Genomic DNA, 15,868 nt, shown 5'->3' on the forward strand with positions numbered 1-15,868 from the left:
CACTTTGTATGCATTTGCTTCTCTGTAATGTGACTTGTATTTTCGTGGCTATTGAGAAGCAGAGAGAATAGGGTCTTTTGAACACCTTTTTCACATGTTCACATGCTGCCTTTAATCACGTTTGCAGGAAGACATCAGCCTTTCAAGTACAGCTCTAAGGATGTCAGTGGTGCCATGAGATCAGGTCTCTGCACTGCCAAAGGCCACATGACTGTCTTAGCCTGTCACAATACTTGATCAGGAAATTATTTTTATTATGGAAACTACTTTCTTTGGCTTTTCTGCTTTAGGCTCTTCAGACATACCAGACCAATCCTGCCATGAGAAAGATGCTAACTCAGCTGTATTTCTATATCATGCCTGTATTTAATGTGGATGGATATCATTTTAGCTGGACAAATGTAAGTAGTATCAGTAGTATGACTCAAAAAATCATTCAGACAGGAAAGATCGAATGGTTGTTACATCATTCAAAGGTGACTTTCTGTATAATCTTGTCCATCACTTGGTGACATGCAAAATGGAAGTAAATTACTCCAGTTAAAATATAATACTGAATATGTTTATTAGGGTTGGTTTGTTATCTGTACAAATAGATTTTTGCCAAAATATAGTGATATTGCTATTTAACTATTTTATAACTTCTGTTAGGATCGATTTTGGAGAAAAACAAGATCAAAGAACACAAGGTTTCGGTGTCATGGTGTTGATGCTAATCGCAACTGGAAAGTGAAATGGTGTGGTAAGTCTGGAGATACTTTGGTCCACCAGTTCAGATTACCCTGTATTTATTTAATTATCCAACAGAGTAAGTAGGTTAGGTCACATCCGTTGTGAAGCGTTCTCTTTTCCATAGTCAAAGTTGAAGCTACTTTCCCATAAAGCCACAAGCCAGGGCTCAAATCTTCCTTCTAGTTTCTAAAAAAATAAGAGTCCTGAACTTTGGAAAAACACATCTCATCACAAGTAAAAAGTTTTCATGGCGAGTGTGGCAAAAGTAAAAAACTACACATACAGCTATTCTGTATTTCTGCAATCATGTAAATAATTTGAAGCACAGCATTGAGCCTGGCCCATCACATTTCAGAATTTACCTGACTACAGCTTTAGGAAACATTTCAAACTTCATTTTATTTAATTCATCATTTCTCTGAAATGGCTTTAGCTTTGGAAATGTCAGACTTGCTTTGTTGGCCTCACAGAGGAATGTCTGAGAATATTTTAAGGCCATTATTATTAGTGATTTAATGAAGAAAGAAGGTGCTTCTAAATGCATGGAGATCCAATTTTAAACTCCCAGCACTTCTGTAAATACTTTCATAAAAATTGACCTCAATTTTGCGTAGAGAATGCAGCAGTAATGAAATACTAGCAGAAGATTTGGAATGGGTCCACTGAAGAAGAAATGGTATTTTATCAAATCTTACAGCAAGACAGAGCAACTCATATAGGAGTAAGCAGCCATACAAGTTCTGGTGCAGCAGAAAGTAATAGCACTTTGTTGTGAAATTTGGCAATATGTATCTGGTTCTTCTGCTGACCTGCTCTTGAGCAACTTCCTTCACCTCTCTGTGCAGCTGTTTTCTCCTCCAGCATTCGTCCACCTTCCTTATTTACATTACAAACTTGTAAAGACAGAAATTGTATTTGCATAGTGCTAGCGCAACGGCCCTCCCTTCAGCCCATCCCTTTTCCACTGGAAGTCTCTAGATGTTTCCACAATAGTCCAATTACCTGCAGTAGGAGTGAGCATTGTACAGTCTGGCTTGCAGCGATTGGATTCTTTAAGTAGATTTTCGAGAACTGTAAGGATAAAAATGAGTGTGAATAATCTCCCTGGGGAGATTACAAATGAGGTGAGAGTGAACAGAAGCATACATTCAATACAGTATGGACCTGTGAAATATGCTTCCAGTTTTTTTCAACTCTACTTGCAGTAAGGAGAGGACAGACACAGAAGCAGTTACAGAAAGCCTATGTTAGCTGAGAATCCCTCCACTACAGAAGACAGTCCCAGGGCTGCTATCAATTTTATGCTGCAAAAATAATGTAAAAATGAACCAATCACTGTTACCATATTTTACTTAAGTGTGTAAGTCACAACTGGAGGTATCTTGGGGACATACATTTACTGTTCAGAAGATAGCCACCGGCGTAGCTGAAATGAACAGTTCTCTTACAAAGTCTTCAGAGCCTATTTAGGTACCTATGAGTGCAACATTAATACTCACCCACTGCATTTTCTTTCTAGTCCTAATTAATCTTTTTTGGGTTCAAATCACCCTGCTCCTCCCTCTTCTTGTTCCCTAGCCACTGTATTAAAGCACACTTTTTACTCAGTCCTGAAAACGTTTGCTTAGTTTTCAGGAAAAAACATTTTTTGTAGGCTGAGTGAAACTATAACAATACACACACGGGTTGTGTGCTGTAATCCACTACTTGCTGCATTTCTCCCCTGCACTGAACATGAAAGACAGGTCCCCACCCTGAGTTTAAAAAATAAAAATTCCTTCAGGGTTGCTCATCATCCCACCAAGCACATGCTCTGCTTCCCTCACCGGACCCCGAACTCTGTCTGATTCTCTATTTTGCCAGAGAATAAAGAGCTCTTTCATGAATTGGGCTGACTGGTGCTCAGAAGATCCTTACCCGGCGCCCTAGGTTCTCATTAATCTGACACTAAATGAGGCAGAGAAGAATCTAGATCATATCACACTTTGAGGCTTGTATAATCATGGCGTGTTTAACATTTAATACTACATGTGCTTGTAAAAACCTTTTAATTCAGTTCAGTCGCACTTACAGTTTGCACACAGGCTTGAACTTCACTGTGGGGCTTCCCGGCAGGTGTGTTGTGGCAGAATCCGGCCCCAGCAAAGCCGCTGAATGCTAGCTGCAGTGATCTAGTTGGTAAAGATAACACAGCAACCCTTCAGCTTTCCTCTTCCCTCCTAGTGTAGGACTTTGATGTAAGCTTTATGATGTTGTTTCTATATTCTCTAGGGACTGAGAAAAAGGCCGTATCACTGATTGTGGTAGACTTCACTTTGCAGCGCCTTGTACCAAAATAGAAATTGCACACAGACCCAGGTGAATACTGACAGCAAGATCTCTGGGTAGAAATGCTGCTTGCAATATATATATATATGTGCAATAACTAGCACGATGAAATAAATAGCAACTTTAAAGACAATAATGAGGTACTCAGAACTAAATTATGTCATAGGGCAAATCCAGTTAAAGGTGTTGCATCCAAAGGCCCCAAGAGAGCAGCAGTGGGAGTTAAAATTCCCAGCGCATCACAATTTCCAGTGCACCCGTTGCTCTCTGAGGACAGTACCCCATACTGGCAGAAGAAGTGGCTGCAAGGAAGTTTGAGAATCATGCTCCAGCTCATCCATCCTCCCAGCCTTCCTGCTGTACCAAAGCATTGGTTTTATCAGTCTCTGCACACATTTCCTTCGTACATTTGATCTCATGATGGATGTTGGAGGAGATTTGTCCTCCGCCAGTATGCTATCAGGTACAAAAATGAGGCAGCATGGTAACATTTTATGCAATTCCATTTTCTTCTCATGACTCTAACTCAGAAATTTCACAGGAGTTGATACATACTGTATCATTTTTCCCCTTCTTGTGTTACTTTAAAAGAACTTCCAGTATGTAAATTGAGGATATCCTTACATTATCCAAGGCCACCATGGAAACCCTCTCTTTTTACTGTCAGCCAGCTTCACTTAAGGAAAAGCGTTAACTACAGCTGGGATTGCAAATGGCTCACAATAGTAGTCTGGACAGGTTAGAGTGTTTTTTCTTCACTGAAAGTCACTAAACTGAATCATATCTTACCGTTGGCTCATTTTACCATTAGCTTGTAGGATTCTGCTTTTTATTAACATTTTCATGATTCAGTATGCAACACTATTACAGAAGATGAAGTATCCATAAAAAAAAGCAAAGGCTCCAGAAGCTCTGTTAAATAGCTCTCCTTTAGCTATATTATCTGAGAAGACATCGAGGCAGAGTGCTCTTGGGATTTGGATGACTTGGTGGCCATCTGTTTTGCAGGGAGGAGACCATCTGCCCTCTATATAACCCTTCCATATCCACTGTAATCTAAGCACTAACACCTTTTGAAATCCCCACCTGTGGCCATTGAATGGTAGCCTCAACTTTCATATTACAAATGAAGCTGCAGCATGGAATTCTTCCACTTTTTAATTTTTTTGGCATTAGGTTGATTGCATAACCCTGTTTTAGTTCATATTATTATGCCTTCTCACACACTGCTCTTTTCTTATTATTTGAAGGTGGCAGTACTTACTATACAAAGGAAAGCTAATAAAACACTGCTTTTGTAAGTCCCTGATGACACCAGGGAATGTCGCAAACAAACAATTATTATTCTGCAGGTCAGTGTAAAACATGTGGCGTTTTCAAATCACGGTGGATAAAAGAGCGGAGTGGATTTGCATAAATATTGTTCTTTTAGGCCCCGGCCCTAAGCTGTAAATGAGACGGTGGCTTAGATCCAGAATTGCTAAATGATAAAAGAGCCACTGCCACATCTCCTTTTCTGAGTTTCATCTTTCAGTACCTCATGGGATATTACAGGCAGGCTACGCTTCTGCAGCTTACTGCCACCTGAGCAGGTTGACATGGTGAAAGATATCCTCACAACTGAACCCCTGCCCCAAACCTGAAGGAAAATTAAGCCCTGTGCAAACTGAGATGATCTCTGTTTTAGCTAACTGAGCAATCATCTCATGTGGGTTGTCATTTTTTTCCCATAAGGTTTGCAAGGGTAAAAATAGGCAGTAGTCAGGAACTATTCTCATGTTTTAAACCAGTCTCTAAGAGAATGCCTGTTGAGGTTATCTACCTACCATTGTAACCACCACTGCAGTAGCTAGTATGTTAAAATGCTCTTAAAGGCTAGACCTGTCTTGGCAGTGACTAGTGAAAGAGGTATAGCGCTCTGATTTCAAATAGACCAACTGAGACCCTTCAACAGTTTTAATACTGGAATGCTATCATAAAATGTGCCGCTCGTGTGGAAAGCCATGGAAGAAAATACAAGGAAGTCAGGCTCTCCTTTTTCTGTTGGGTTAAAAGTATGTCTTCTGGGGAGAACTGCGTTTGGTTGGCCAATTGGCAACTTGGCGTGTCTACTAGATGAACAAGCAGATTGCTGTGCTGAGGTCCCACTGGCTCATGCCCGTCAGTCACGAGAAAGCAATTTGTTTATTGCTTTTCAAACTTTTGCATGTGGGCCCACACAGGCTGAGCCAGAAGTTAACCCTTGGAAATTCTCTGTGACCATTCACCATCAACTTTCTCATTCAATCTCTAGATGAAGGTGCTTCATTTCACCCATGCGATGACACCTACTGTGGTCCCTTTCCTGAGTCTGAGCCTGAAGTAAAGGCTGTTGCTCATTTTCTCCGCAAACATCGGAAACAAATAAAAGCCTATTTGTCCTTCCACGCGTATGCACAGATGCTGCTGTACCCTTACTCTTACAAATATGCAACTATTCCAAACTTCAGCTGCGTGGTAAGTACATTAAAACTCAGGAGAATATGCTTCCCTATATAATATTTTTTGGTACATTTTGTTTTGAGAGGGGACTTGTTTCTTCAATACTTTGCACATATCTAATACTGAACGGTATTTATTCTGGATCCGCTTGCAATTGTATTTCTGGTTATATAACCTTCACTCAAAGTGAGTCAGTGTAATTTGATTAAAATGGTATAGTGCCTTCCATCCATCAGTCCCTTTAAATTACTTTATAGGATAAATCCCTGGGTTTTAATTATAGTTGTTATTATTATCATTTTATTTAATTAACTGTAATGGGAATTATGTACTTAAGTCCTTGGGCATCTAGCTGAAATTCTGTCCCTTCATGCTCAGAACTTAAACACTAGGAGCACGAAGATAATCTTCAATGTTATGAACAAAACAAAATTGAAATGGTTTATGTTTATCAATTAGAGGAGAAATCTCATAGGTTTCACCAAAAGTAAAGCTTTGATTGCTTTATGTATCATCCTGCTCAGACATAGTGGTTTTAACCCTTTAAGACAAGCAGTTAATTAATATCAGGGACTTTTGTCTATTAGAAGAATAAACTAGTAAGTTTACTTTTTTTGGTGCAAGCTGATCGATTTACAGATATGTACATTTCACGTATTCCATGCTCATCCAAACGCAGAAGAACTATTCCCTCTGCTTGCAGTCTGAGATCTGTTTTTAGCCAGCCTCCTGTACATAAAACCGTCCCTATGGCTTATTCTCTTAGGGAAGCACAGCTAAGCTATACTTTCTGGTTTGCTCCTGCTCACAGACACACATTGCACCAACCAGTTGCAAGCCTCTTTCTTTCACCCTCAGTCCCCAGTAAAATTACATTGTCCATATTTCTCCCATTTTGGTCTTGAAAGTTGCAGTGACTTTTAACGTGCTAGTTAAAGCTAGTTTACTCCAAAGGAGCTTAACTGTACCTTAGATTTATCCTGTGCAGAACAAATGTTGTCAGTCCCTGGAGCTTCGCTGAAGTTCCACTCAGCTGCCCTCTCAAGAGGCTAGGCAGCCAGCACTCCACAAACTAAACTTTCTTTGTGTGTTTATTTCTGTTAAGACACTTAATTTCAGCAGTTACTAAAAATTCTCCTGTCTGATGTCATTCCTGGGAAATAGAGCAAATTAAAAGTTAACTAAGCAGCGAGAGGAGCTAAAAATATGGGACTTGTGGGGACTGACCACCCAGCCCTGCATTGACTGTGAATAAATCCATGAATCTTCTTTTTAGTTTACCTTCTCCACCCTCTTTTGGGGAGTGGCAAAGACAAAGGAGCTCCCCAAGTGAATTGGTGACTATTACTTACCAAAAAACATAGACTGGGAATTTAAAACCATAGGATCTCATTCCTTTGAAGACCAGCAGGTGCAAGAATATTTTTTTAAGAACAGACAACACAGCAGAAGGTAAACACATGGTGTTAGGAAGAATCAGCATCTCCTCTGCAAGTAGGTGATTATTGGGTATTTGATGAAAATATCCAGAGTAACGTAAGGCAATAGCAGACACAGCATCAGGAAATTCATTGTAAGGAAAAGGAGTCACTAACTGAGAGTTTTCACACATACCAGTAAATTTTCAGTACATGTTGTTCTTGTTGCTCAACAGCTATTTCCGTTCTGAGACAGGGAGTAACCGCCCCTCAGCAAACACACTCTATCTTTCCATCCACAGCTTTCAGACCAAAGGAACCCAGTTTTTGATGTGTAGTTAGGTGTTCCCCAGGTTTGTGAGATGTTGGATCGGGCTTCTCGTTAGAGGGAGTGGAGCACAGACCTAAAGGGTCTGTGCAGACACTGTTTCAGACAACAGCCCTGGACAAATGGAAGCCAAATCCCAGTTCTAAATATTTTGCCAGTGTTTGGACTCTATACTTCTTTTTATTGCAGTGGGTCAAAAAGATCAGGGAGGTTGGAATAAGAAACTGAAGTAATTTCCTGTTATTTAGAAAGCTCATTATGGGGATCATAGTGAAAATAAATGGAATACTGTTGCTTATTTATTTCTGTTTTTTAATACCTGCCTACAGCCAAAGGCTCCATCACCTGGTGGCTCCTAAATGAATAGTCTTTAATATTTGAGGTGTCTAAAATGGTGACTTAGGCTGAGGTTTCAGATTCTCCAGTTCTCTTGGAAATTACAGTCAGCTAGAATGCGGCAGATCTCTTGTTTCCTGCTGCTGATGGAACAAGCTTCGTTGGTCTACATGGACTGTGTACAGTGGACAACTGTAGGACTCTACACGCATAGCAGATAAATAACATTTGGTCCTAACAGGGGGCCACAATTAATCGTGAGCAGAAGAAAGGATGTTTCTGTCTGGGTCGTATCATTCTAGTGAGCTGTCAGTTACCATCTCAATTAAAGTCCTCAATTATTCAGAGTTGCTTTGAAACTGGAGAGCTGTGTACTGATCACAACATGCATATTCTGTTCTAATTTAGGCACAACTCTCTTATTAACACTCTCCTGAAATCTGTTCTTTTAAGATACTTAAAATGAAAGTGCAGTTTTAGATTGAAAAAAACAGCAGAAACATTCATCCATCTCGAGAGTTTTAAATTTCACCTACTTTTCATCCCTTTTCTTCCTCTACAGTTGTTTGCCATAGTGTTTGCAGTGAACTTACATGGCATGAGTGAGTTTGTGTATATCTTTGTGAAAATCTGGTAATTTTATGTGAAGCTTTCTCCTTGAGGGTGTTCAAAGACTGGTTGTCCGGATTTATTCAGGATCCAACCTGCACAGTATGATGCAGTTGAGAACTGTCCCCTTCAGTGGAAGCAAGCAGCACCCCTCAAGGCTAAGAGCATCAAGTTCACGGTGCCCAGGGATACCTGCCTACGTGGTGGACGTGGATTTGGGTCACTCCCGGTCTGGCCTCCAGATGGTTGCTGCCTCTGCACAGAACCCAGTCCTGTTGTGCTGGTTTTAAATGGGCATTGCCAAACTATTTCTTCAGAAAGATTTCAACAGGGCTTGCTTCTGTTGTCTCACTGCTGTACAATGCGTAACTCATGCACAGGGAGTCTTCTCCTTTGTGGCTGTGTTCTCCGTCCCATGGCGCGTTCACCAGGACATTGCTCTCCACCCATCTCAGCTCCCTCAGTTGAGCCCTGCCTCCCACTGCCTTGGCATCAGGCCTGTTGTCGGGCCGTCCCAGCTCCACACCACGGCCCTGAGATGGTAAGCACAGCTGCTTGCCAAATTTCTGTTGAGCAACAGAGCCTGGTGCTTGGGGCTTCAATGCAGGCACCAAACAACAGCCCCAGGATTAAGCCAGAATCCCGATTCCTGACAATGGCAAACAAGTGGAAGGTTAGGGAAAACATATAAACAGAAAGGCAAGTATAGAGTAATCCTTCCCCAGTGCATTCATCTAGTGTCTGATGAATAACAAGGTAAGAACCAGATTCATGAAGACTTGCATAAACTGAAACCTACAGCTCTTCAGTTCACAGAAAGAAAACAACTAAAACAACCATTACAGCCTTATCCAGTGGTTCAACATCCAGCAGTTTCTAGCTCCAAAGATGTTCATTTCCTGCTCTCTATAGGGAGGTGGCTCTGTGTTTTCCTAGATATTCCTGGCCTTCACTGTACATTCTCTAGAATCCTTTTCTTTGGGATCATAATATTTCTTTTTCTTTTGAGTATGTGTGTCCCTTCTCTGTGTTCGGATGCACTATCCAAGTGTGATCCTCAGAATTTGCCATGGGCCAGGCCTTCTGTAGGATGCCATGAACCTCCTAAACAGACTGCATCCATATGGATGTTGAAATGTAGGTGCAGATTTTCCCCATACAGTACTGAAATCACATTTCTGCAGCAGTGGAAAGAGTTCTCCAAGCCTACATCATCTGGCGCCAGAAAAAAGTTAGACCAGCAGTGAACATTCACCTGTCCATCAGAGATTCAGGAGTGGAATTTGCCTCCTTCCTTCTTCCCACTCTGCTCACTGAACCACTGTGGATCATTTCTCCTTCACAAGCCCAGCAGAGATGAGGTTTAGTGGACTGGGAAATGCATCCACAGGTACTGGCAGAAAATGGATGCATGGCTTTTATACTGCATGAAAAGATTATTTCATCTCACGGTCTCACATGTGGCCTAAATTTGTTGTGTCACTAAATTGGTATATATATGTATAATTACAAATACTTAATGGCTGATCATTCACAGTGCAGTGAGCTGCTTTATGCCATGAAAATACTGAACCAAGTTTTTCGTGGAATTAGGGAATTGCTGTCAATAAAAATAAATAATGCATCTATCCTTTAAAATAATTTTAAATAGCTGCCACGGACTCACAGAACACAGCATTGCGCCGGAAGTCAATGATCCATAGCTCAGGTTCCAATCCCATTACAGTATTTAATTCAAAGTCTAATTGATGTGTTTGTTTTTCTCCCACACACAGGAATCAGCAGCCTATAATGCTGTTAACGCTCTTCAGTCAGCCTATGGTATAAGATACAGATATGGTCCTGCATCTAGCACTTTGTGTAAGTTTTCCTCTGGCACAGGTTTGTGACTTTGACCTACCTATAGTAAGAAGGAGATTACCCTTATTGTAACAACGAAAGCAAACACCGTTTAAAGTGAACTTTGTTCCAGTTGTGGATGGTGAGGAAGGCGGAAGATGAAGTTTTGTAACTGATTCAGTCAGTTGATTGGAGTAAGATTAACTCAGTTGATGCAATAAAAGAGATTAAAATGCAATGCATTTGAGAGGCAAAAGCCAGAAAATAACATGTTCAGAACATATAAAAACAGATTTTTTAAAAAAGAAAGATAAAACGAGATCTTAAAAAGTACATCTTTAAATGTAAATGCACTAAGTTATAAAATATTTGGGAGGAAATAATTCAAAGTAAGTTTCATTTTTCACCATTACTTTGCCTCTCCTGTGCAATTGTGATAGATATACAGTTATTCATAGAGCTCATTCTAAAATTTAGGGTCATGTCTTTAAAAGCTAGGTTTCAAATGTCTCTGTGTCTAGCTGATGATAAATGATAGCAACAGTATCTTTATTTGGACATCGTCCATTTTTCAGAGAGTGATTTCAAATGCATTTTTCCCTATAACAAAACATCTTTAAAATATGCCTTTTAAATATGTAACAACATTTGTCAGGCAAGCTCTCCACGTAGACAGGTAAGAGAAAAAGAAGTTCAATAGGTTTCAACGAGACGCTTTTTTTTTTACTAAAACTATGAGGCCTGAACGCTCTCGGTAATGATAACAGGCCCACTTTATTGTGGGCCTCCATCTCCCAGCACGGTCATCATCTTGTGCTCATTACAGTGCAGTCAGTCGCTATGTCAAAGGAAGAGCAGTGTGAATTAATGCCAGAATTGCACAGAAGACAGCAGGCCACATGAGAGATGGATCTTTATATAAATACAAGTGTCTTGGGTAATCAACATATGGAGATAACGAAAGCATAAGAAGCACACTTCCTCGGGAAGGTTTGTTAATATTAGACACCACCTATGCAAATGCTCTCACGCTGTAAGGAAATGGTGAGAAAACAAGACAGAAATTAAGAGAAAGGAATTTTAAAAGCACTTTGAAAAGGAGACTGTAGATTACTTTATCAACTTCCCCCCTTCTCCCTGCGAAGGGATTGCCTAAAAAACCCAAGTTAAACCTAGGAGCATGCAGAGCTCCTGTCCAGCCGGGAGATCTTTGTGGAAGCAAAGCTTTAGACTGCACTCACCTGGGGACAAGAACAGTTTGAGGCTTTATTCTAAATGTTCTCTTTTATTAAAGTTTTGCTTTACACAAAAAAGTCAGTTATCAATTTTTTTCCTGTGAAAATCAAGAGTCTAACCCATATTGTGGTGCTGGGTGCCCACGAGTGTTCTCTGAAGGGTGTTCAGGATCAGGGCAAGCAACAGCTGGAGTTGCAAGTGTATTCACTGAGCCCTGGAGACAAAATGCCGTAAGAACCCTCTGGTGCTTTCAACATGACCTGCATTTAAGATTTTTTAAAATTTTCTCTGAATTCCCTCTTTCAGATGTGAGTTCTGGTAGCTCTATGGACTGGGCCTACAAAAACGGCATCCCCTACGCGTTTGCGTTTGAGCTGCGTGACACTGGCCATTTTGGATTTTTACTTCCCGAGACGTTGATCAAACCAACCTGCACAGAGACCATGCTTGCAGTTAAAAATATAACTCTTCATCTGCTGAAGAAATGTCATTGAGAGCTATTTCTAGGAGCTGGAAGTGAGCATTCTACTCCCAGTGCTGCTGCCGCCTTTCAGTGTGTTCAGTTGCCATTCTAAGCTTGGCCACTTCAAAATTACAGAAGCTAATGGGAAATACGGTATTGTTTCTACCAGATTGACTTGGTGGGAAAGGAAAAAATCATTTAATATCTGCTCTACAACAATACCATAAAGTTGATATACTAAGTTACCAGTTTGGTGTAAAATAGTCTGTTCTTTTTGCAATAAAGCTTTGATTCTGCAACTTCAGTGGGGCAGGTCCAGGTCCACATACAGGTGCCTGAAATAAAACTCCACTTCCAGACAGTCCCTGGCCTTACTCCTTTCCCTAACAGGAAGACTTCCCTTAGCAGGGTCTCTCAAACCAAGGGATAAAGTTTACATTCATGTATATGTACTCTGTGACCCAACACAGGCCTGTGTCTATAGCAGTAAATGGCATATAGTTGCAGCTGGCCGCGCTGCAAGTGGCAATGTGGCTTCCTTCTGCATGTATATATACATATATACATGCACTTTTGTGATTTTTTTTTCATGTAATGCAAAAATTTGACCCAAGGTTTCCTTTAACTGTTCAGAGAAACCTATTTTCAAATGTATATATTGGGGTGAACTCAAAATCAACATATTGCCTTTGAAAATGTAACTTTCCTAGAGATGTGTAAGAATTATAATGAAATATTTTTGAGATACACAATACTCTGCTTTATGGAGAGACAAAGCAACTTGCCATGACTTGGAACTCGGAAGCCAGCAGTCGACTGGTCCATCTGGCTTCTGCTGTAGTCAGTGTCTGCCCATTTCCACCAGCCAAAGATCTAGCCTTAAACTGTAATTAACTGATGTTAACCGATGTTTTATTTATCGGTATTCCTGCAGTGAGTTCTGTAGCTCTATGGCTATGTGGCTGTTCTTCTTGGAAGTTGTATTTTTTGCATGTTTTAAAGGAATTAATAATAGGTTCTTAAGTGAGCTGGAGGTGAAAGCAGAAGCCTTACAGCTGAAATACAGTGAATAAACACCATGTTTGAAAGAGTAATAATGAAAGCACAGAGAATATAACAACTTGTTGAGGGTTTTTTGGTACTTTTAAAATACTATTTTTTTTGATCTTATTATATCTGCAAAAGCATATATTTTACTTTATTGAGTTTAATCTTATGCCATAACATGTTAAATAAAACATACTTGTTAATAACATCATCAAAGACTTTTGAAGTATTCTTCATATTTCATTTAATTGTTAAACTTTAGTTCAAGGTTGTGACAATTTTCCCTATCTGTAAAACATTACTGACACCAAGGATGTGATATTTTAAAAAACCTACATCCTCTTTAAATAAGTACTTGAACTTAGCAAGTGGGCAACCTTTATGAGACTAGGGAGCGCTGTATTTAATTAAGAATACCATTGTTTTCAGGACTGCAAAAGGCAATCAGTGAGCAAAGATGACAGAATTGCATTCTACTTGTTTAACATTTTGTTAATAAAAAGTATTTATTTTAAACAAGCTTTCTGAAAGCTTGTTCAGATTGGATTAGTTCAGACTTGCTTGAGTAGTGCAAGTTTCTATTCTGGTTTAATAAAAATCTAGGGGACAGAAGTTCTCAAAATATCTATCCACTAGTCATTTCCAATTGCTTATGACCATAATCATTAAATATTTTGAAGACAGCAATAACTGTCATTTGCTATGCACAGATTCTTGACCAACGGTCTTGATAGTGTTGTAAATTAAATATTAGCACCAATTGTTGGGAGTTATTCTGGATTTAGGTGACAAGATTGAACTACTACAAGGACATAAGACACTGAAGTGAGGGACAGAAGGCATGAGAGATGCCTAATCAGCATGAGGCAAATTTACCTCTGGATTACTACAGTACAAACCTTTCCAAGTATAGGCTGGGAGGAACCAGATTCAGATGTGATGGTTTGATTCCTGCTCATAGTCCAACAGTTACATGAAACATTTCAGCTTTATCTTCACATCATCACATTTCCACTGGTACTGAAAAGTAATTGAACTCTTGGAGCAAGAAAGGAAAAAAAAAACACAAAACCCCTCTGTTAGTCACCAAAAGGATCTAACATTGTAGATCTAGTTGACTTTCTTTGACAGGAATAATTGCAAGTATTCTTACATTTTATCTGAGAAGCTTTGACCTTTCGAAGTACTTAATATCAAAACCAGTCCATGAATAAAGCTACATCCCGGTATCTGGATGGACTCAGCCTGAATACTATGTATTAGGTGCAACTGAAAACTCTGAGCTGAGTTTTGAAGACCTGTGCAGGGTAATTTAGTGCCCCATAGCTGAATACAAGTGTAAACAGTCTCTGGGCCCTTTAATTTCAGGGTCACTAAAGCTGATCAGAAAGGCAGTCACTAGAAAAGCACAAACCCTATTTCCTGTATTAGGAATTTGTAAGACAATTTGTCAGCAAGAGTGATTCTAAATAGAGTAGTTTAAGTAAAGAACTACTGGAAATCAGCTATTTGGATATGGAATGACAGGCTTTGTGACTTACAAACGTTACTTCCCCGAACAGCTCTTTTTTATCTCCATAATTGCTTACTTCTCTTCCCTTTGTCCTTCTCGTCAGCAGTCTTTACTGCCGACAGGATAACAGAATTGATAACTGGTCTTGAGAAAAGCAAATTTATTTTATGATTGTAGGTATAGTTTATCATTCAACACAATAAAAAGTACGTGAATAGCAAAACACTGGTTATTAACCCAGCAGTCAAAATCACATATATAATGATTATGTGAAATCCAGGAGTTATACTGCCATCGATTATTGATAGAATAATTATAACCACTTCTGTAACTTGGAAAAAGTGCTCAGACAAGCTTTTGTGAACATCTGTTCTTTTTTTTTGCTAGCTTTTATTTTTTATAAACAAAACCCTGAGATTAATTAACATGAAGGAAACAGGCCTATGCCTCTTCAAGTCACCCTCCTCGACAACAAAACAATTATCCCAAATTACCTTGAATCATTATTCATAAATTGATAAAAAATTGGCCTTTAGAGTTAAAAAAGGTATTGGGTTTGGTTGCAAACCTTGAAGAAAGAGCACAGCTGATGGGTGAAGCTCCCCATGTGTTTTTCAGAAGTTGCTTCAAAAAGGCCAATGTATTTGGTCACTCACGTAACATGTAAAGCCTATGGAAAACTGCAATTCTTTTTTGAAATTTCTGAAATTTGAATAGAAAGAGTCCAAATGACCTTGAATGCCAACATGCATTTACTTTGAAAAATCTAGTGCCAGTCCGCTTGTCTGTCGCAAACTGCAGTGTGCAGATTGCGCTGCCTGCTCGAGGACTGCGTAAAATAACTGTTTATTGAAAAGACTGCATCTAATTCTTAAGGTTGGGAAGAAAGCATTGTATTTCCTACCAAAAATAAGTCACTACTCAGCCATTCTAGTTTATTCACGTGAAACAATCCCTTCCCTTTTTATGTTTACATTCAATTTAATGGTACCACTCAAAGAATAAGATATTCGGTAGCATGGGTAGAGTAATAAGTATTTTTGTAAGAAAGCCCTTTGACCTTTCCTTTGGCTGTGCAAAACTACTGTATCATTTCCATAGTTCACTGTTATATAGCAGTCACATTCATTGTTTAAAAATGTTAGTCTCACACATTATGACTTCATGGTTTTGACTTCTGTGTCTAAAAGCCAAATGTTACCATTTTCATGCAGTTCTCAAGTGATGGTAAAACACCAGAATCATATCTCAGGTACATAGAGATACAACTACCCCTCTGCTGTAGAAAACAGGACAAGAGAACAGAAATTCAAATAAATTACAGAGACACTTTTTAAATATAAACCCCGTGACATTAGCTATATTTCCTTCAAAACATTTTAAATGCTCACCACACAAAATACCTTCTCTGAGTTGTAAATTTGAAAGTCTTCTGTCCTTGGAAAACGTAGGCCATTTGGCATGCTTAATGTATGCCCGATTCTCATACTCATTCGGGATAAAAAATTAAGGTCCGAACAGCTGTAATTGCTTCCTCC

General features: G+C 39.4%; 1 protein-coding gene across 1 annotated transcript; it reads left to right on the top strand.

Annotated features, from left to right (window-relative positions):
• Nucleotides 1-290: 290 nt before the first annotated feature.
• On the top strand, nucleotides 291-11,966 carry CPA6 (carboxypeptidase A6; the record flags this gene model as incomplete). The annotated part of the gene is made up of 5 exons (XM_009585793.1): nucleotides 291-401; nucleotides 652-742; nucleotides 5,354-5,556; nucleotides 10,008-10,092; nucleotides 11,614-11,966. Coding segments are annotated over 5 exons (678 nt in total), but the record flags the coding sequence as incomplete, so codon positions are not given.
• Between the last annotated feature and the right edge of the window lie 3,902 nt (nucleotides 11,967-15,868).

Source organism: Fulmarus glacialis, unplaced genomic scaffold (assembly GCF_000690835.1).
Source record: "Fulmarus glacialis isolate BGI_N327 unplaced genomic scaffold, ASM69083v1 scaffold879, whole genome shotgun sequence".
NCBI lineage: Eukaryota > Metazoa > Chordata > Aves > Procellariiformes > Procellariidae > Fulmarus > Fulmarus glacialis.